The sequence below is a fragment of the Myiozetetes cayanensis genome, unplaced genomic scaffold (assembly GCF_022539395.1).
Source record: "Myiozetetes cayanensis isolate MyiCay16 unplaced genomic scaffold, myiCay2020 scf2-11, whole genome shotgun sequence".
NCBI lineage: Eukaryota > Metazoa > Chordata > Aves > Passeriformes > Tyrannidae > Myiozetetes > Myiozetetes cayanensis.
The window spans coordinates 104,109,133-104,132,411 of NW_026087411.1; the positions used below are offsets into that span (position 1 = coordinate 104,109,133).

General features: G+C 37.8%; 1 protein-coding gene across 3 annotated transcripts; it reads left to right on the forward strand.

Annotated features, from left to right (window-relative positions):
- The first annotated feature begins 79 nt into the window (after nucleotides 1-79).
- On the forward strand, nucleotides 80-22,668 carry GEN1 (GEN1 Holliday junction 5' flap endonuclease). 3 transcript variants are annotated; one of them, XM_050316589.1, is made up of 15 exons: nucleotides 80-252; nucleotides 1,285-1,393; nucleotides 3,737-3,934; nucleotides 5,398-5,584; nucleotides 7,560-7,736; nucleotides 10,289-10,399; nucleotides 12,623-12,696; nucleotides 13,192-13,283; nucleotides 14,075-14,222; nucleotides 14,340-14,376; nucleotides 14,476-14,556; nucleotides 15,009-15,139; nucleotides 17,808-17,869; nucleotides 18,414-18,557; nucleotides 18,790-22,668. In XM_050316589.1, the coding sequence occupies exons 3-15, from the start codon at nucleotides 3,774-3,776 to the stop codon at nucleotides 20,235-20,237; spliced, it is 2,853 nt and encodes a 950-aa protein (XP_050172546.1). In that variant the 5' UTR covers nucleotides 80-252; nucleotides 1,285-1,393; nucleotides 3,737-3,773; the 3' UTR covers nucleotides 20,238-22,668. The 3 variants fall into 3 exon arrangements, with proteins under 3 accessions (XP_050172546.1, XP_050172548.1, XP_050172547.1); XM_050316591.1 differs by having other exon boundaries at nucleotides 1,330-1,393; XM_050316590.1 differs by lacking the exon at nucleotides 1,285-1,393.
- The last annotated feature ends 611 nt before the right edge of the window (nucleotides 22,669-23,279 follow it).

A 23,279-nucleotide genomic window follows, 5' to 3' on the forward strand; every position in this document is an offset into this window, starting at 1 on the left:
AGCCCAGCCCAGCCCAGCCCAGCCCAGCCCAGCCCCGCCCCGCGTCTCGCGCGGTGCTCGGGCACGCCTGTTCCCGCGGGCCTGGTGCGCGGGCGTCGCTGGCGCAGCGAGGCGGGAGTTTCAAACTCGGCGGGCGGGGAGCCCTCCCGGCTCGGTGTCCTTCGTCGCGGGCGGTGCTGGGTTCTGTCTCCGTCAGGGGAGAAAAATCCGTAGGAGTTTGAGGAGGACTCTATAAATGCTTCTGTGCTTCAGGTGCGCTGGTTTATTGGCAGAGCTGTGCTGGGGTGGCGCAGAGAGAGGGGATGAGAGTTGTTAAAAACGTGTTGTGGACTTTTGTGTTTCCTCCGTCGTGTTTTTCCTTTCTTTTCCTCCTCCCCTGTGTCATAAATCATACGCTTGTCTATCTTTTCGACTAACCTTGGTAATGTGTGAAAGTATTCTGCATGAATTAGATTTCAGCGTTAAATGCTTTTTGTAGTTAGTTTTAAGTAGTTGGCTTTTCTGGCTGTGTAAAAAACTTTGGAGAGCAGAATACAGTCATAAAACATTGTTTATAAAACATAAAAGCTGTGTAGTTTTAATAAATTCTGACCTAATGAGAAATTGAGACTTATTTTTGGGTTTTATGTTTTGGGTTTTTGTGTGGTTTTTTTGTTTGTTTGTTTGTTTGTTTGTTGGTTTTTGGGGGGTTTTTTTGTTTGTTTTTTTTTATATTTACTGTTAATGATTTTCAGTGATTTCTAAATATATGAAAATAAATCAAATTCTGTCTCCCTTCTTTGGGAGTTGCCATCTCTATGAGGAGGTTGGTGGCTTGTGATGAGTAAAGCTCTTAAATCAAATCTGAGTAGATGGATCATTTGTATTGGAAGTAGTTGAGCTATTTGTATAAAGGATCCAGATTAATTATTTTATAAAATGCACTCTAAAGAAAGCAAAGACTGGTAGGTCTTGCAGGCTTTCATAACTCACCCTTAGATATATAAGTGTGGATATGGAAAACTTTAGTCCTCAAATAAATATACTTATTGCAGTGAAAAAATGGGCCCTTTGGGTTTTGCTTGTTTGTTTTCAGTTTTTTATACTTTTTTTCTTTATTATTTGTAATCTTATGGAGTGTAAAGTGTTTTCAGTGCATATCTTTCCCATCAATTAAGTACCATGTGATATTCCACAACAGTATTTAGAAATTGACTAACACAGTTGTTTTTTAAGAAATTGTATTGATGCAGACTGGCAGAAACCAAATGACAATATCAGAAAGGTATCTCCCTTCTGTGCTAGGTGTTCTCACACTGAAGCTGAATATCATGCTTGTCTTTTGGAAAGGTTTGGATACCTGCCTTGTGCATCAGGGAAAGTGATCATCGTGGACTTCAAGAAATTATACCAAGTATTTGCATGCTTAATTTGTGCTTTTAATTTAAGTGCTTGAGATATAACAACAAAAGCAATGCATACTGTTCTGTATGCATACAACTAAAATCAGTTTGAATAATTGTAGTAGTTAAAGAAATGAATTAAAGGTGTGATTTCTGTTGAAAGTAAATCTTTACCTGACAACTTGATTTAAAAGCAACCTGGAATTGATTAGCTACCTTGCTTTAAAACAGATTTAGAGTATAACAATATACCCTCCAAAGACAGGCTTGCTGCTCTGACAGACTGTGATGGTGTTAAAGGTGAGAGACTGCTGAATTAAACGTGGTTCAGCTCCTCACGTGTCTTAAGCAGATCTCCGAGCAATGGTAGGTCATTTAGTCGTGATCTATTCAAAGAGCATTTTCATTTTTCTGCATCTATAGTAATGTCAAAATCAGAAAGAAAGAAATACAAAACATCTCAGATTTTATTTGATTTTTATCTTGTAATATTGAGGGAGAAGACAGAAAAGAAATAAGCATGAGACAAACCTTGTACAATAAGACAGTGAAGGAATAGATTGGCATTGCTGGGAGGGAGAGCAGAGTATGTGTTTGGGGCCTTGGTTAGAACTGGCAAAGGGTGAAAACCAGAATAGTGAAAAAAGAAAATCCAGTAATGGGATAGCATGGAGAATAGTGGGGCTAGTTTTCTAAGGGGCTAATAAGTCAAATAAGAGACAAAGAAATATACTACCTAATGTGCGTTTGTTTTCAACTGGCACGCATTATAAAGTAGTGCCAGTCATACAATACCAAAATGTTATAAATTTTGACCACAAATGATCAGAGTACCAATTAAAATTTATTTATTGCTTAGAGATAGCAAGCGGAATATGAGGAAATGCAGCGCTGGGCGAACAGGGGGGGTCTCCGCCCCACCAACTGCCGTGCTAAAACATTGAAAAAGTCCCTTTTTATGGTTTCTTAGTTCCGTTTTCTTGATGTAGCGGTAGTACTCTTGCGTATGCTTGGGCTGTTACTAAGGGGTCTTTTCTGCCTTCTGGTGGTCGTCGAGGCTGAAGTAAGACGTCTTCCTCGTGTGTCCCTTGTTTGCCCTTTTTGTTCTTGATAGCAATTGCCTCCTTATATGGATCGTCCTTGTAACTCTAAGAACATTTGGCAATCTTGTCTCTATTGCACAGACTATTGCATAGTCTCTTGAGGTTTAGTGTACATTTTAGCTTAGTATTTTTAGCAATAGATACATCCTGTTTGATAAACTATATCTCCCACCTTGATTTATTACAAAAATTAACACAAAAACACACTGGTGTGTTTCTGCACTCAGGGTGTTAAAAGTGTCAAAACATTTGCTGGATAGGACCTCAGGAGCTCAACGGGCTGCAAATTGAGAAGAGGTGGCGGTTGGTGGAACCCCAAGAGCTTTATAACAAACCAGATCATCCCAATCCATTGTAGGGATTCTGTGGCCACCTGAAGTAGCAAATTGTTCAGAAACATGTAACGTTTTTCTGATGAATACATATATTCCTTGCTAATAAATAGCTGTACTATCTTGAGCCAGGTGTGCAATTATCCCCGGTGCATCTGGTACCATAAGAGTGATGCCTGCATCTTAATACTGCATTGATATTAAGGAGTTTTATTCCCGAATTTTGGTGACAATCACTGCTGATTCCACCAGTATTGGTTTAAAGCAGTAGGACAGCATGCCAGCTGGATGTTAAGAATCTCCAAGAGTGGAGATTCTGCAGACTCTGAGCAACCACTGCTGCAATACCCTCTGTCACTTTTTCCTGAATTCCAACTTGAATTTCCCAAGCCAGAATCTGTGAGTGTTGACCCTTCTTACATCATCTTGGAATGCTAAGAAAAGTGTCAGTTCTGTTGTGATTGAAAATATTCTTCAAGTAGCGTTAAGCTACCTCTGTTTGAATGGAAAAAATTTAATATGAATCCTCCTTTAAATCAGGAAGTAACTCCCTCAGGAATCCTATGTATTTTCTTTTTTTTAAATAAAGCTTGAATTGTGCTTATAGGTAAAGGACACATGAGACTTGGAAGTGAATAGTTTTAATAGTTTATTTTTATCTTTCTCTCAACTGAGTTTGTTTTTATTTATATTCAGCCTTATTAGTAATGCAGATGTTCAGTCCAAAGAAGGTGTTTAGTTATAAACCATCTGTGAACTGGAGTCACTACACACTTAGAAAGCTTGATTGCAAGTATTTTCAGCTCATAAAAGTAGAATTGATTATGACAAATTTATTTTTCGAACCTCACATTCCTATTATGTTACACACATTTCATGTTATATTCTGAAAGTATTTTATTTCTTTTGGTCTTCACAGCTAAAACCTTCCTTCTGACAACAAAGAAGCTAGAACAATGGGAGTGACTAATCTGTGGCAAATCCTTGAGCCTGTGAGACAGCCTGTCAACCTGAGCAGTCTCAAAGGAAAAACACTTGCTGTTGATTTAAGTTTGTGGGTTTGTGAAGCACAGACAGTTAAAAAGATGATTGGAGTAGTTACCAAGCCACATCTCAGGTATGGTATCCATATAAATTGTTGCAGCCAAAATTCTTGGAGCTGTATAATTTAGGTATGTTACTTATTCAAAAGATTTTAACATTACCTATGAAATTTGTATGATTGGGTATTTTGATTCAGTTATTGCTTATGTTACATATGTAAAGACTTTGAAGTGAATTCTAGTTAGACCCCATGCTGAATTAAATATGTTTAAATCATTCTTCAGGTATTTGAGCAACCATGAAAAAAATATATTTTTTAATTTAGACTGACCCAAGGAATGAGCATATCTAAGCATTTATAACTACACAGCACTGTTTTCTGCAAACAGTGCTGACAAAAATGAAAATATATACAATTTTTGATCAGCGACATTGATTATCTCAAGAATACTGACTGACTGGATGGTGTCACATGCTCCTGTGACTTCTGTTGAATTGGGTGTGATATGAAATATCAGCATCTTCTGAGAATAATTTCTTTATATATTACATGCTTATGACTCCAAATGGATAATTAACTATAAAGCTTGAAGCATGACTGAAGTCATTACTTCCCTGTGATAGGATGTCCTGTCTGCAGTGGAGTGGAAACATCAGTCCAGATCTCTTATGCAAGAGATCTTATGCATCTCTTTCCAAAGCAAGACAAAGGGTTGAACAGATTTCTACTAAAAAAAAAGGAAACGTTTTCAGACCGTTGGAAATTAAATCTTTTTGAGAATTTGTAGTTTAGAGTAACTTATTGTAAGAATTGATTTTTATGTCATTTATGAAAAGAGAACTAACCTCAAAAGATCAGCTTACCCTCTTTGCACGTAGCACCTGTACAAAATTAAATCCAGAGTAGTGGTCTCTCCATGTCAGTCAAAGAGACATAAATGTTTGAACTGCTCCTTTTGAAAGATTGGTCCTGGAGATACTGGAAAAAGTATATGCTGTTTGATATTATTGCTCTTAATTTTACTGTCGTAGACCAAATATTTATTATTAATGCCTTGCAAAATTCCATCCCTCAGTGATGCTGGTTTGCATATGAAATAAATTAGCATGGCAATGCTATCTGTGAGTCTGTCTAATACCACAGCATTCAGTCACTTCAGAATCTGATGCACTTGTACTGATAAGTTTAGGATTAATATTTCATATAAAACAGTCCATGTGGATATGTGTTTGGAAGCAGATTTTGGATATTGAGTGGGTTTTTATTAAACCTTTTAAATTTCCTTACATCTTTACATCCAAGAAGGATCTTACTTGTCCTTACATTGTATTTTCTTGGGAATTTTATCAAGCTGTTACAGTTTCATGGTATAACAACTTCAACCAAAGATGGGGATGTTGACAAAAGGTTTGTTAATCTTAGGGGCAAGAGAATCATAAGAGGTGGAAGATTGTTCCTGAGGTAGGCTAAGGGATATAAGGAAAATGTTTGAAGAAATCAGGCTTCACTAATAATACAGCTTTGCTTTATTGCAGAAATCTATTTTTTCGGTTCTCTTTCTTCACATCAATGGGAATTCAACTAGTGTTTGTCATGGAAGGAGAGGCCCCCAAGTTAAAAGCAGACACCATGAGTAAGAGGAATGAGATGCGCTATGGACCTTCAAAGAAAGTTGGAGCTGCCAGAACAGGGAGATCTTTATTTAAAGCCATGTTAAAAGAGGTGAGTGACTGAGTGCTGTGTTTCAGTATTTTTAATATGATAGAACCAAATTAAATACAGGAACTTGAAATAATTAATAGCATCACCTACCCCTGAAACTGAGGTAACTGAGGTTCTCGTTAATGATTTTTTGGGGCAGATTAGAGAGAAAGGACACTGAATGACCAGGGTGTGCATGTATGTGTACATATGTGTGTGTGTGTGTGTATATATACGGCAGATTTATTTTAGAACAGTTTGGTTGCAATGGAAAGGAGGTGTGTAGCTGCTTTGGTTATTATCTATAGAAATATAACAATATAAAAGTATAAAAATAACAAAATATATAAGGAGAGGAAAGAGAAGTGAGGGATGAGCGTAGATAGTGGAGAGGAAAGGTATCACCATCTGTGGATCCAGAGATGAGACTTGACTTTTGCAATTTAGACGTACGTTGTTTGAAGTGATGGTCACAGTCTTGATCTGCTGGGGATGAGAGAAGCCCACACAACAAAAATTTCAATGGGTTCATGTGCATTCAGGTTCAGGTGGCAACGCCCAGGTACCTTCCCTGGGGGGTGGAAGTTTTACACTGTATGTTGCAGCACTGTGGATTGTGCACAGTCCTCAGGTGGAAGGCCCCAGAAATGAGTCTGGGGGCCCTCTGGGGTCTTTGGTGATTTATGACACCTTCTAAGACACGACAGCTGCCTCTCACATCAGTGTAGCTGATCCAGTTATGTCCTGTCAGAAGGGATAAATATCTTCAGGCTGACCTGTGAATGTGAATGTCCCCATTCCTTCCTGGGATGGGGAGTTTTACGCCTGAGCCAGTTGTGTAAGGCAGGAAATTGATATGATAAAAAGCATTATCCCACCTCACAGGATCTGTTTCTTGTTGGCCTTCTCCCTCATCTGGCTCAAAATCCAACTTGTTGCTAAACAAAGGTTGGTTTGTCATGGTCATCCTCTGGTGGTGGGTGCACACCCCCTCTGTCTTATGCAGATCAGAGGTTTCTGCCACCACACACCCAAAAACTCTCCTCCTCCCCTTCGGTTGGGTTGTGTAATGTGGCTTCAGCAAAGCACCTGCTGCTTTTGCAGCAGATTGTTTGAGTCATTAACCCTTAACATTTCAGTCTCTCACAGCTTTATACACAACAAATTTAAACAGTATTTTGAGATTTGAGGGGACATGCACCTTTGAAGTCAAGCACTACAGCAAATGTTCATTGTTGTAGAAGAGCGACAGTGTCAGAAAAAATTTCCTCATTTGATATGTGCATGTTATGCTGGTAGTGAGCAACAGCCATAATTGAACGTTTGTTACAGAAATTTGTCTTTATTGTTCTTTTATAGTGTTAATATTGATACTTCCTTTTATCTCCCCCATTAACAATTTTTATCTATTCAAAATTTTATGAACTAGAATTTGTAGACACTCATGGCTTCAGTAGATTGCACATATCAATTCATGTTTTATTCTTAAATTCTAAAAAAATTATTTTCTCTGAAATTTGTAAGAAATATATATATCAGTGTGTCTTATACCATGGTCCAGTCTTACAAGGCTAACAGCATTGTACTTTCATGTTCAATATTCTCAGGAAGTCTGGCACCTGTTGGAAGATGCCTGGTCTAGTTCAGTGCTTGAGTAAACAATTGCTTCACAAAGATAAATATTCCTTTCTTAACTCTTCTTTTGAAAACATCCTAAATATTTATTTAAAGTGTAAAGATTTTTGTGAAGTAGTGACCATTAATCCTGCTGTGTTTAAGTCCTGGAATTAATACTTAGCTCTGTATTGGATGTTTATTTTCACTGTTAATTACAGTAAACTATTTTTTGCTAAAGTAGTGCTTTTATTGATATACTGTTCTGTAGGCAGTGCAACAGTAGCAGCTTTTATGTGCACTTATGAGAAAATGCACGCTAATAAGTGAATGTAATAACTCATCATTCAATCTCTCCTTCCTCTTGGGTTTTTTCTTTTAGTGTCTTGAACTTCTGGAGTGTTTAGGTGTCCCTTGGGTTCAAGCAGCTGGGGAAGCAGAGGCAATGTGTGCCTACCTAAATGCAAAAGGACACGTCGATGGCTGCATTACCAATGACGGAGACGCTTTCTTATACGGAGCTCAAACAGTTTATAGGAACTTTGCTATGAATGCCAAGGTAATTACCTCATCCTGTTCCTACCCTCTCTAGACTCTACAGAAATGTAAATAGAGAAGGGACTTGAAAAAATTACTTAGATATTATTGCATTTGCTCTTGAGTAGTTGGGTTTGTTTAAAATAATACATTTAAGAGAGGATCGTTTTGTTTGATTCACTGACAATTTGTGTATTGAATATGAGAGCAAAACTACTGAAACACTTAGGGTAATACTGTCTATGTTTGTAGTGCCCTGTGATGAGCTAAGTAGCAAACTTTTTTTCCCCCCCCTCTACAGCGAAGTTTTTGAGTGAAGTAATTGCTTCCTATGAATTTAGCTTTAGGCCATGTGGGAGTGGTCAGCTTCCTGGGTCTAATGAGTATTCACACACTTCCGTCTTGCAATTAATACTGCTAGTCCTAATTCAACATGAGTAGGGTAGAGATTGTACATCTGTATCATAATCAATTGTTGTGACAAAAACCCAAATAACTTATGACCTTGAACTGAAGTGTTCATTTGTTAAGAATACAATTTCCCAGAAATGGTGAAACAAAACCCTAAATTTCTGTAATTTGTAATGTTCATCAGAAAGACTTGTTGAGAAAATACTTTAGTAATGTGAGAAAATCAATAGAACAGAAAAAATGCACTTCAAACAATTAACGTCTTTAAAAGATAATTAAAGTTGATGGAAGGATTTTTGCTTTGATGATACCATGTTTTAGTATCTTCCTTGACCTGGTTCTTTTCTTTCATTTAACTTCCTTGTTATTTATCATCAACAATGAAAGGAAGCTCAGTCTTTCAGGTGTACTTTGTTTACATATATGTCAGCATAAAAAAGTAATTTATGTGAGTGTTTGTCTGTCAGAGACATCTGTTCCAGAAAAATGTATTACTTTCAGTTGTTGGGTTGTGTGGGAATTTTTTTGGTCTTTTTTGAGGAAGAGGTGTGTCCTATGTTTTGATTCATGTTAATCTTGCTTTCATGTTGTATTTGAGTCCCTTTACCATTCAGAGTTTCAAGTGTTTCTTGAGTTCATATCTAATATGCTAGGTAACATTTTTATTACTTTTTCCTTTTTTTAATCAAGTAGTAGATTGAAATTTTTACATGTATTTTAAAAACTGCCATTCCTGAGATGATTTGCACAGTCACTGGTACTCGATAATGTTAGTTTTGCCACACTTTTTCTACAGGTAGTAAACAGAAAAAACACCTTGAATCAGAATCATGGAATATACTGAGTTGGAAGGGACCCATCAGGATCATCAAGTCCAACTCCTGGTCCTGTGCAGGACACCACAAGAGTCACACCATGAGCCTGAGAGCATTGTCCTAACGCTTCCTGAACTTAGACAGACTTAGGGTGCTGTGACCACTTCCCTGGGGAGCCTGGTTCAAAGCTCCAACCAACCATGCTCTGGGGGAAAAAAACTTTTCCTGATCTCTAGCCTAAACCTCCCCTGACACAATTTCAGACCGTTCCCTGAGGTCCTATCACTGGTCACTACAGAGATCAGTACTTAACCCTTTGCTTCCCCTCACGAGGAAGTTGTAACTGCAACGAAGTCTCCCCTCAGTCTCATCTTCTCCAGGCTGAACAGACCAAGTGACCTCAGCTGCTCCTCATATGGCTTCCCCTCCAGAGCCTTCACTGTCCTTGTTGCCCTCCTTTGGACACTCTCTAGCAGCTTAATGTCTTTCTTACATTGTGGTGTGCAAAACTACCACAATATTCAAGGTGAGGCTACCCCAGTGCAGAGCAGAGTGGGACAATCCCCTCCCTTGACTGGCTGGCGATGCTTTGCCTGATGTTCCCCAGGACTTGATTGGCCCTTCTGGCTGTCAGGGCACTGCTGACTTATTTAACTTGCCATTGACCAGGACCCTCAGGTCCCTTTCCGCTGTGCTGCTCTCCAGCCTCTTGTTGCCCAGTCTATACACACAACCAGCGCTTCCCTGTCCCAGGTGCAGAATCCAGCACTTCCCCTTGTTGAACTTCATGTGGTTGGTGATTGCCCATCTCCCTAATTTGTCGAGGTCTCTCTGTAGGGCCTCTGTGTCTGTAAAGGTGTCAACAACTCCTCTCAGTTTAGTGTCGTCAGCAAACTTACTTAGCATTCCTTCAAGTCCTGAGTCCAAGTGATTAATGAAGAAGTTGAAGAGAACTGGGCCAAGGATGGAGCCCTGTGGAACCCCACTAGTGACAGGTCACCAGTCTGATGTAACTCTTTGTGCCTGACCCGTGAGCCAATTGTTCACCCATCGTGTAACATGGTTATTCAGCTGTATGCTGGACCTCTTGGCTTATTTTACTGTCTTTCAACAGTTGATGCCCATACTTAGAACTTAAAGTTCCAGAATTTGTAATTTGTATGGTGTCCATGCATTACATTATAAATTTTGATTGCAGTTTTTTTTTTTTCTATTAGACCTCTCTTATGGGATAGACCTGCTCTCTGCACATGTGAGTGAATAAGAGTGGGAATCACAACTGAATGTGACTCAGGGTAGTTCCTTCTGTTATATACCAGAAATAATACACAATAAATTCCTCTTGCAGGATCCACATCTTGACTGTTACACAATGTCCTCTATTAAGGAGAAACTTGGTTGTGACAGAGAGTCTTTGATTGGGCTAGCTGTTCTGCTGGGTTGTGATTATCTTCCAAAAGTAAGCAATATAATTATTTTTTATTAGGTGCTTATACTGTCTTGAAAAACAATAAACTGTATCAAGGGAGACATGCATGCTGACAAAACTTTATGCAACGTGCGATTAGTGAGATCGAGTTGAAGAAGATGCTTAGTAAGTCACTGTAAATTTTATTTTTGAAATGTTCAAGATAATCAAAATGGTTCCTGAACACCAATCTTTCTGAAACGGTTTTGTATTATTCCAAACCTTTTCTATGGTGAAGATGAAGGCAAAATTTTAGATGTTGATTGCATTGAGCCAAGGTGTGAGAACTCCATTGTTTGTGAGGATCCATTGTAACACGTTACATACAAGTACATCCCTGGCAGAGTAGCCTGTGCAAAAAGAGAAAAATAGCATTGTCTGTGCTGTTTAAAAGACTCAGTAGTGATAGCTTTAAGCTGTATTTATTAGAAGAGGCAGTTCTGGATGCAGTTTAGATGTATCCCTGTTCCATTGTTTGTAAATATATAAGTTATGAAGAAGTGATCTATTTGAAAGTTTACCAAATTAACTGAGAAGAATCTCACTCAGTACTACTTCACTTGTTTTTTTTTTAATCTCTTTTTTTCTCCTGTAAACTCTTGAAATATTTTTTGAGACTTTGAGCAGAAGCTGTTGTAATGGCTATTTGAAAGGGAAAAGAAGTGGGATGAAACTTTATTTTCATACAATTTGTCATTTAGGGACTTTAGGCAATGGTTGCTCCCATTCAGGCTTTCAGTGGATATCTACTTTTTCTTAAATCATTGTGTTCCTATTTGATAAAGCTGTTCTTTTAAACAACTGATACTGCTCAAAGAACACAAACCTCTCATTACTTTTGTCTGTGTTGGATTTTTTTTTTAAATCTTGCTTCTGTTATAGCAATCTTTAAATAGTTTGTTGTTGTTACTACTGTATAAAGACAGAGAGAGAGAAAAAGTGGATAATTAGTGGTTATTGTAATGAAGCAGCTCCTGGAATGCCATGTTCTTATATAGTCCCAAAGTGTCACAGTTGTGTGGTGTCAGATAGGTCCTTTGAGTTTTTGCAGCCCAGCAAAGTAGATGAAGACAGAAACTTGTGAGGAAAGCTGAATTACAGTAGTACATTAGGAATGGGGATTGGCAGAACAGGTAAATGAGAATACCACTCTATAATTGCACTTACTTTGTTAAAAATGTATGAAGATAATGGTTTCCTTGCAGAAGCTGAATATCTGACTCTTATCCGAATATCTGTCTGTAGTCCAATGAGAACTTGGTTTGGAATGTAGTTTTGTCTTATATGGTTGAGTGTATTCAGTTCTGCCATTACAGCTGAATAAAGAGAAGCATAGATTTATTTGTAATGGTGCTGTAGAAAGCACACTCAATACAATCTTTATATTCGGCTGTACTGATTCTTGGCAAAATAGGGGAAGGATGGAAAGAGAAACCATAAAGCAATATGTGTGTTTTAAAGCATGGAATGATACAATAGTTTACGTAGAAAGGGACCTCTGAAGTTCATTTAGTCTAACCCCCTGCAGTGAGAAGGACATCTTCAACTAGACCAAGTCCAATCTGACCTTGAATGTTTCCAGAATGGGGCATCCACCACCTCTGGGCAATGTGTGCCCATATTTCACCACTGTCATTGTAACTTCTTCCATGTTATCTGTAGCAGTTATTAATATAATAAGTAATAAGTCCCATGGGGACCATAGCGACACCAACGTGATGTGTAACAAGAGAGAGAGAGTTTATTCAAGGAGTCCCAGCTTATATAGCAGTTTCAAATGCTGCCACGTCACACAGGTAACTTCTTAAGCCAATCCCATACAAGCATTCAACAGAGCATGTGTGACAGAGTACTTAGAACTACAACTCCCAGGATGCTTTGCAGCACCTGGTGTAACCAGACCCCACAGTTATCTATTCTGAATCTAACTTCTTTTAGTTTATTGTTGCTTTCTCCTTCTTTCTCTGTGTTGAGAGCACCTGAGGTGCTATTGAGCATTAGAGCATTTTATGCAACTTGTGTGTTACAGTGGCAGTACAGCTGTAATCTCTCACCTTCTCTGCCATTAGAACGTGGTCAAAAATATTTTTCTCAATTTATTCTCAACGTTTGGGATCACTTTTGTAATTTGTCTACATAATGATATGAAGGTGTTTTTGGTGAAAATATAAATATTTTGTTCAAAATTAAATAATGTTTCAAATTTCTCTATAGGGAGTTCCAGGAGTTGGGAAGGAACAAGCTTTAAAGTTAATTGAGACTCTGCGAGGTCAAAACTTACTGCAAAGGTAAAATGGAAATTTACGTAAGTACTTTGATTTTATTCAAAGACTGAATAATATGTATTTCAGCTTCAAGACAACATCTGTAGTACTTTAATTTAGGAAGGGTATTTCCACATTCCTTACCTTGTGTTTGTGAAAGGAATTGAGTGTTGTACTAGGAAAGCTTCTTAATAAACATAAGCTGGCTCATAATTTTGAGTTAGCAGTTGTATGTTGGTAAATTGGAAATAAAGTCATAGGGACTGATGAGAGACTTTTTCTGATTTTTAATGGGTTATGGATTCAAGGATTTGAGATACCAAGTGCTTTCTATGTTTGTTATCATAATGTGTGTGTCAGTACTAGAAATCCAGCAATTATATGACATACTATAAAAGTAGCCTGTTCTACCCCTGTAGATTGGAAAACTGTGTTTCTTAGATAGATGCCAGAGAAGAATAAAGAGTATTTTTCAGAGTTTTAAGTGTGGAAGTTAAAAATATTTCTTGATCCTTTTAGATTTGATCAGTGGAAAGAACAATTCCAGTATGATGATAATCCACCTTTGGTTGTTAAAAGGGTAATTCACTGTTCAGAGTGCCATCATCCAGGTCAGTATGAAAAGGGCTGAATTTTATTTTTAGCCAAATTGTTTATTTTTTTCTTCTGGGTTTGGGGTGACTTTTTTTTCGTTTGTTTGATTGGGCTAGGGTTTGAGGTTTTTTTAATTACTAGCATTAAAAAATGCTTTTCAGCTTCTGGACCATCTTCACATTTTCGACATTGTATATATTTACCTTTTTATAAATACTTTTAAGGCTTGGGACCTCTGTTCTTCAAATGTGAAACTAGTTGATGGCAGATGGAATATTATCACAATGCTTTTGTGTGATCCCAGATGTTTGTCTTTTTAACATTTTCATTAAAGAAAGTATGCTATAGTGCCCAGCAGCTATTTCTTCAGTTGCTTGAATTTGTCCTGCATCAAGGGAACCTTGATCCTGTTTCCTAAGAAACCTCCTTTTGGAAGCATTTTTGATCAGTGAAACTAGCATTTGGTGAAGGAAAATCTTCCTTCAGATATATAACTTATATATGTTTGACAGGTTGTCACACACTACTATAATAGTTTTAGGTAAGGTAAACTATTACTTAGGTAATATTTTTCAGCATAAGGTCTGAAACAGTTGAGGGAAAAAGTCTTCAAAAAATGGAATCTTGCCTGTATTTGTCAGTTTTTGCTGTAGATACAGAAATGCACCTGGTGCACTCAATCTGCTTACAACTGCTATTCACATCAGATTCATATGTGTTCTCAGCTTTATATTTGTAATAGTGGCTTCATGTACTTGGAAATTTTGGAAACCCTTTTTCTCCTCACTTTGTGTATCTGCTGCTATAGGATCGTACAAGGAGCATGAGCACAGTGGATGTCAGTTCTGTGAAAGCATAAAATACTGCAAACCCAGTGACTCCAAACACTGCCCTTGCGAATGGCATCGGTTAGAGCAAGTGAAACAAGCAAGCACCGTGGAGGACAGCATCAGAAAGTAGGAATGTCTTGAAAATTGAACTGCTTTTCCCTGTATTCATGTGCAGGGTGATCATTTAGATTCTGCATCTTTCACAGTTCTCTTCAGTTCTTAACACATTTGTTTTACCTGCAGAAAAGCTAAGAGTTGTGAGGGCTTTCCATTCTCTGAGGTAACAAACATAATTTAAATATTCTTTTTTTAAATCAATTAATTGGAATTTCAATATTCTACCCTCTCTTAAACTGTCTCTTTTTTGTTTTATCTCAAGGTTATCCAAGAATTTCTTGTAAACAAGAATAAATTGATCAACATAAAGGAATGTCAGAGGCCAAATTTATTGTCCTTTCAGGTATATAGTAAAATACTGGATATTCAGCTTTGTGGTTTTTTGTTTATTACTAAGGAAGGCATTTGTGATAATTGTGATCTATGTTGGTAATTTTACTGGAAATAAGAATTAAAGAATCTTGCTACAATATCTTAATGTACATCACTGTTTTGGAAGCCTAAAATTGTAAAGCTGATCTTAATCTGACAAGGTGTTTAACAGCTGTCTCATTCCCGCTGCTGCCACTACACAACTGTTCCCTTGGCATGCCATCGACAGCTGAAGAATCTGCCACTGTTAGGGATGACTGTTGTCAGTGAGATATCACTGGGAATTACACTAATGTATAAAAGCTCTCTAGATATTTAAAGTATTTAGTCCTGTGTTCCCACTACATAACTGGCTAAGCATGATATCTAACAGAATAAAGAAAGTTTCAAGGTTTGTTTGGTTTGGTTTTTTTATACTGACAGATATTTGCTTCAGAGAAGATGGAATGGGCCAAACATTATGCTTGTAAGAAACTGTTAGCACTGTTGACACGTTATGATATGATCCAGAGAAAATCTGGATACACTGACTCGAAACAACTGCAGGCAATAAGGTAATGTAGCTTGATTTCTTAAAGTTAATATGTTGACTTCTGCTCCCGGATAAAAGGAAATATGGTTTTCTTCCATCTTTGTTTCAAGCTCTGTGCTCATTTTGAATAGAGCTAAAAATTTAGATAGGTGCACCAATTGTTATACTACTGCTTTTCACTCAGGACCACTGCATTTAGGAATATAAAAATGGCCAAGTATCCTGTGACTAAAAATGGACATGCAGGGGAAAAAAGCAAGATAAGCATGTAATTATTTTCCCACAGAATATTTTCCCACCATCCAGGCTTCTGTTAGTCAGGGATTTTCTGAATCAGAATTAGTATCTTCTTACTCTATCAGCCCTCAGTGTAATTTATTTTTTTAATAATCTAATCTTTTCTTAAACTTAAGTAAACTTCTAGAATCTAAAGTGTCTGTTGGCAGGTTTGAACTTCACTGTGTGTAGGGAATTTTTACTTATTTTAACTTTATCTGATGGTTTCATTTCCCAAATGAAATTAAAATTCCCCCTACCCCCCTAATTCTTGTATTACAAGAAGGTTAGTAGTTTTTGTATGTTCCTTGATGCTGGTCAAGGTTTTTAGACATTAATTTTGGGGGACAGGAGGACAGTCAGTAGCAGTGTGATAGTGTCTCTGCTGTGTTGATGTGTTAGTCTTAAATTACTAATTACTGCCTTTATCTGAAGATGTAATGCAATGGGAGTCTTTGAAATGTTTTAAACAAACAAAAGAAATGTTGAATCCTGATAGAAATTATGTCCTTTTTCATATTACTTAAATAAACTAGTACAGGAAAGTAAAAATGTGCTATCGCGAAAGCAGAAGCTTTTCAGAGAAGCTGTTTTATTCAGTGTTATCTTTCAAAAGATTGGAGAGACTGGTTGGAGGATGCTTTTTGAACAGATTGGCAAGATAAATTACCAGCATTTACCTTGATGAATGAATTCACTGACATTCTCTGCTTATAATACTTTCTAGTGTTTCAAAAGTTCAAAAGACAGATAATGTGTGCTCTAGATTTCTTTTGTTAACAAAATATTTAAAAATGCAGTAATGGTTCAGAAGGATCAGCGTGACATGTAGGAACCTACTAAATTTGGGTGTAGATAATGTTTTTAGAAAAATCTCAGTGACTGACTGTCCCTGCTCAGCTCACGTTCTATTCTCCCTCATGCTCTCATGCGAAAGATATAAATGACCCTGTCTGGTCATTCAGAAAGTTACTGTCTATGGCAACAGCCTTCTCTGGCATTAGTATCTTAAAATCATAGAATTGTTTAGGTTGGAAAAGGCCTCTAAGATCATCAGGTCTAACCATTGACCTGACACTGAGAAGTCCAACACTAAATTGTGTCCCTCAGTGCCACACCTACAAATGTTTTAAATTGAAGGGATAGTGACTCAACCACTTCCCTAGGTAGTCTGTTCCAATGCTTGACCACCCCTTCTGTGAAGAAATTTTTCCTAATATCCAGTATAAACCTCCCCTGGGACAACTTGAGGATGTTTCCTCGTGTCTTGTGAGTGGTTATTTGGGAGAAGAGACTGACCCCCACCTTCCTACAGCCTTCTTTCTGGGAATTGTAGGGAGTGACAAGGTCCCCACTGAGCCTCTTTTCTCCAGGCTAAACACCCCCAGCTGCCTCAGCCGCTTCTCAAAGGACTTGTGCTCCAGACCCTTCATCAGCTCATGTGCCCTTCTCTGGACACACTCCAGCACCTCAATGTCTTTCTTGTACTGAGGAGCCCAGAAGTGAACATGGGACTTGAGGTGCAGCCTCACCAGTGTCACAGAGGGACAACCACTGCCCTGGTCCTGCTGGCCACACTATTGCTGATCCAAGCCAGGATGCCACCAACCAAAGTACAGAACCCAGGACTTGGTTTTGTTGAACCTCATACAGTTGGCCTTGGACCATGGATCCAACCTGTCCAGATCCCTCTGCAGAGCCTTCCTGCCCTCCAGCAGATCAACACTCGCACTCAGCTTGGTGTCATCTCTAAACTCACTGAGGGTGCTCTCAATCCCCTTGTTCAGATCACTGATACAAAGATATCAAACACAGCTGGCCCCAATAGTGTGTCCTGGGGAGCCCCACTAGTGACCAGCCACCGACTGGATGTAACTCCATTCACCACCACTCTGGGCCCATTCATCCATCCATCCAGTTTTTTACCCAGTGCACCCATCCCAGCCATGAGCATCCAGCTTCCCCAAGACAAAGATGTGGGAAACAGCATCAGAGGTTTTACTAAAGTGTAGGCAGACAACATCCACAGCCTTCCCTCATCCCCTCCTGTAGCAGAAGGAGATCAGGTTGGTCAAGCAGGACCTGCCTTTGAGGCAGGTCAGCTGAAGATACGAAACTGATGTAGGAGTCTGCATTATGTTTATGTGCTACAGAATAGCTTTTTTATTTTGTGTAAATGCTCTTCTTAGCATTAAAAAACTCCAAAAATTTTTAGTACTCAAATCTATACCCTGGATTTTACTGTGTAGCTTATACAGAGTAGTTTACTTTTTTAAAGGTGTAGTAATTTTACTGTAACAGGAAAATGTTGTGCTCTGAATCATTCCAAATTAGAATATTGAAATACTTTTAGATAGGTTAGATATTTTTCATTTCCTGTTCAAGGTCATTAAATGGGCTTTCTCTTCTTACAGGATTGTCAAGACACGTGTTAAAAATGGAATACCTTGTTTTGAAATTGAATGGCAAAAACCAGGTAGGTCTGGTTTCTATACATTATGGAACGAAACAGTTCACAGAAAAAGATAAAAACATGCTTTAAAGAGAGAAGAGTTAGACAACACTCTGAGGCAATGAAATGGTGGTGAGATTGGAAACTGTTCTATGGAAACAGTAGAAAACATGCATCAAATTTCACACACCCTGAAAGTAAAGCAATGCTTAAGAGAAAAAGAAATCTACCCAGAAAGCAAGGGACTTGGTCTTCAGCTACTTTTTCTGGTACATGTTAATGAGACCTGAACTGAGTATCCCATTCCTTATTTCACTGTGTACCTGAAGCTGTGACTGTTTACTAGCCAGAACATTTTCTATGCTGCCAGACTCCTATCTGCAGTGAGCCCATTTGTGCCAGGAGACTGACAGAAAGAGAAAGACTTCATTTGTAGGTAAATCTCAGATATTGTAGTATTGATGTTTTTATGTACCTTTGTACTCGAATCTTTTGTTCTTTGGTTTTTCATTCCCTGCTTTGACTTGTGTGTATACACATGTCAAAAGTACATTCATTAATTTTTCAGAGCACTATGTTGATCCAGAAGATGAGCCTTTGGAATCATTTGTAGTCACAGTAGAAGAGGAGTCTTTGTTTCAGGCTGCGTATCCTGATGTTGTTGCCCTTTATCAAGTGGAAAAGTCAGAAGTTCAGAAGAAGAAGAAGAAAAGTAAGTGCAAAAGTTTGTTTCTTATGAACTTATAGGTCTTGCCAGAATACAAAAAGCAAAAGCAAAAAACATTTCTCCCACTGCTGATCAATATCATGTTTTGTCAAGATGAGGGCATGATACTTTGCTGGAATTGTGCTTTAATCTTACTATTTTATGCTTTAGCACTAGGAAATCCTAACTGTGGTTTGTATGTTATTTGAAATGCCCTTTTTGTTTTGTTTTGTTTCAGAAGGGAAAGACAGACCAGAAGAAAAGGAATTATCAAGTGCTTATGATGAAGTTAGCAATCTGCTGTCCCAAGTTAGTTTAAAATCTACCTGTGGAATTCTTTCTGTGCAACCCTCCACATCAGATACAAAACCTCCTCCCAAATATCAGAGACAGCAGAGAAGTAATGAATCAAAAGATGCAGCGTTAACTGCAGCTTCCTGCAGAACAACTGTTTGGGTGCCAGCAACAGCAGCTACTCCTCCTCTGCCTGCATCATCCTACTTACAGAGTGCTTTGGCTGACTCAGTTGTGTTGCCCTCACAACGTACCAAACATTCAGGGATATCATCCTCTTCCTCTGTAACAGCTGATCTACAACTGAGTAGTGTTGATGGGAAAGGAACCTTCTTCAGCACTTCACCAGCCCAGGGAGGTGATGACCAAAATCCAGCAGCTGACTTAACTATATGCATAAAACATTTGCATCCACTAGGTCATGAAACAGCAAGAAATAGCTCAGAATATTCAAGTGTTGTGCAGTCTGATCAACATTCTGATAGTGCAGATGATTTGTTTTCAGATGATGCTACAGGACAAATTCAGGAGTGGTCTTTAAGAGAGAGAATACTTCGGAAGACTTCCATTCCATCACCGCCTTTGTCTGAAGATGTAATGCAGCGGGAGTCTTTGAAATGTTTTAAACAAACAAAAGAAATGTTGAATCTTGATAGAAATTATGTCTCTTCTTCATATCAGTTAAATAAACTAGTTCAGGAAAGTAAAAATGTGCTATCAGAAGACTGTGCAAGTGAATCCAGCGTACACATCTGTCAAGATCAGTACAGAAAAGCTGATATCTTGGCTGAAATGATGCTAAAAGACCATAATATAAGTGGTTCAGCATCTCTAGCCCTCAGTGGGCAAACAACAGAAACACTGCATCCTGGGTGTGAAATGCTTCCAATGTCTCAAAAGCCAGCAGATGCAATTGGCTGTCATGTTAAAAAAGCATGTATTGAAAATAATTGCAAAGCTGCTTCTAAAAAGAGTGTGTGTCAGAACAGACATTCTTCTAGTGAAGACAGTGATGATGGGCACGTGAATAAAATCCTGATTTATGGGCAGCAGAAAAAGCAACTGAACCCTGATCAGTTTAAAAAAAGTTTTACAAAGAAAAAGAGTAGTGCTGTTAGTAGCCAAAGGACAAACAGTGATTCAGCCCTTATAACTAAAGGGAAGAAGACAACAATCAATTTAAAGAAAGCTGATGATACTTTCTCATTGCAGGGATGTCCAAAACCATCCTCTGTAGGGGAAGTTAATTGTTCCCCAAGTCCAGAGCAACCAATTAAAAGGTTGGGTTCTGATCCCACACAGCAAGAGAGAAGTGCTGTTCTGACTTACAGCTGGGCAGACAGTCCCCTTCCCCTGTCTGAAAGACTAAAAAGAAGAATCAAAATCAATTAGGTTTTCCATAAAATTACAATTAACTATGAACCATCAGCTCTTAGAGTTCTTTCTTGAAGTTTCTGCAATATGCTCTATCAATTTTATGTGGACATGGTGATGAATAAGAAGTGCTGTTACTCGAGCTGAAGTTTGAAACTGTTAACAAAAGTACCATAAAGCTGATTGTAGCAAGTTCCAGTTATTCAGGACACTGTTGCTTTCTGAACTTGATACATAAGAATTAAGGTGCAGCATATAAAGAAGCAGGGAGATTTATTTATGAAATAAGCCTTTTTTTTCCCAGCCAATTGTGAGGATTTTTGTATTACTCTTGCTTATATAAACAGTTTTATTAAAATAGCACCTGCAGTGTTTTGAATACTCTTAATAAGACTAAGTAATGCAGCTCTTATCAAATGGAATTCTCCATTTTGTGTCACTAACCTAATTTTGCAAGTTTTAAAATGGCTTTTCAAATCCTGCCATTCTGCTTGTGTTGACAGCCTCTGAAGGACCACACAGAGACACACAGCAGATATACCTTGCAGGGTAGCTAAGTTTATATGTGCCATGACCTATAATAAGCTGTTCTTTGAGAGTGCGCATCTTCCAAAGAGTGGAATAAGCCATAAGGATAATTCTGGTTTTGTAGCAGTCATGTATATATACTCTATTTAAGGAAATTTGATGACTGTTTAATTAAGCATTTGTAGTTTAGGGCACATTTTCTTAAAGATTGAAGTCCTGTCTAACACAATTGATAATAGAGTGAGAGTTAAGTTGCAGAAAATCTAATTATGACATTGCAGATTCTCTGAACAATATAATGTAATTTTTTTAAATTAGGAACTTGAGTGCAATTACAGTTTTGAAGGTGCTCTTCCCACCTCTTTATTAGAGAAGTAATCTTTATTCGTACACCAAAAAAATTGTTTTCAACAGCTTATTAGGAAATGCCTCCTTGTCTACATTTAAGCATTTGTAACTTTTTCTATGCACCAGTCAGAAGGGAGCACACATGTGCCAAGATATATTGTTAATAGTAGAAATTTAGAATATTTATGCCTGAATGAAAATGTCAGGTTTTATTTCATAAAGTTCAGAAGCTAAATTCCAGATGTATTTAAGGAAGACATAGGAGTCTATGGATAATACAATTAGCCAAAATAGTAGTTTCTTAGTTTCCTCTATGGGTAGACGGAGAAAATTTCTTTATAGTTGATTTTCCAAATGAGATGTGTTGTGGAAATGAGCAAAAAAATCCAAAATATTGGAAACTTATTTTCAGTTTTAAAGATGGTGTGTGTCTTTTGGAGACTCCTAAGCACTCAGCTGATGTGAGAAGGTAGCTAGAAGAGTAGTATTGTGAAGAAGAGTAACAGTAGCAGTATTATCACCTGGGGAGTGTAAATGAAGAGATACATAGCATCACACAAGGGGTTTGGGTTGCAAGGGACCTTAAGTATCATCTAGTTCCAACCTTCCTGCCATGAGCATTTCTTATGCAGTGGTCAGAAATTAAGAGATCTGAGTAGAGGGGTTTTTTGGGGAAAACATTGTTATTGGTTATGTATCATTTTTTTCCGTGCTGATAATTTTGAATACTGAGCACTGGAATCAAGAGTATGAATTTTCATTAATAAAAATGCCAACATCATGTGAATTACCTGACTTTTGTTCTCTCCCAGGGTATGGGAATGTGCTCTCTTGTTGTGGAGATGATACAATTTCACCCACGCTGTGTGAATTTCTGTGGTTTAGAGCTTTCTTTAGAATTGGGGGGCCAGAGTGGTTTTTGGAGGGATTTTTATGTGTTTTCCAAATCAGATTGGGATGACTGCTTTAATGGATGATTTGCTAAAATACTGTACCAGAATTATGACAGGTTCATATTATGATTATATCTCATTTCTGATTTTCATCATCCACATAAGATATTAAGAACTGCGGAGGAAAAAAATGTTATTGCTACTAATTAGTCTGGTTTCACAAGTACAGTTCAAGCATGAAAAGCAGAAAATGTTCAAATTTTTTCATATGCAATGCATCCTGATTTTGTTTTCTGCCACTACTTTAGAAGCAACAATAGGTGTGAAAAAAACCTGTGGAGGATGCCCTCTCTATTTAGGCTGTAGCTGCTCCTGGCAGCAAATAAAAGCATTTATCAGTGGAGGTGACTGTTGCTTAAATTAAACCTGTGATTCATTACAGAAGGGTAATTACAGATTTTAAAGTGTTTTGGTTTCTCATCTTTATGTAATTTACTCAATCTAAGGATTACTATAATTTTTCTTTAGAGCTTTTTACTGTGCTGACTGCTTTGCAACCTCTCACACTCATGAGAATGATGTTTAAAGTGAGGGGGTGTAATATAACTTTCTTCTGCAGGAAATATTCCTACAAAATTATGTTAAACTGCCTGTAAGAATAAATCAATGTGATGCATCAGCCTGATGAACCTGAATAGATTTTCATTTATCACCTGCCCTGGGCAGCCCAAATAGGTTCTATCAGGGTGCTTCATCTAAAATAATAAAAATATACCTGCTGTGGGGGTGGGGTAGGTAAAGGGCACACTGTTCTTAAAGTACTTTTCTGAAAAGTTTTCTGCACGCATACTGTTACTCAACTTTACTACTAAAGTACTCTACTAAAGAGTACTTTACCTGGTGTATCAGTCCTGATGTTGGCACCCCTCAGACTTGAATGATTCCTGTGGAGACATAGAGCAGAGCCATAGGGTCTGTCTTAGCAGTATAAATGTCATTATTTCCACTTATAAACAGTATTAAACTTCAGTTAAAGGCAGCAAATTCTTTTAGCATAGTTTAACAAAGGAAAAATTTACTTGGCATTCCTTAGGATTGTAACTCACTATTTCAGGCCCATGGGGAATCAACAATAAAGGGAAATAAATGCTGTTTACATGGAGTATATGCATAGAGAACTAGAAAAAATGTAAAAAAAAAAATACCACCTCGAGTGTCTCTCTCACTGTAATTTTTTTTATTGGCAGAGATTATTGGAATACTTATCTGTACGTGTGAAACTGCTTAACAA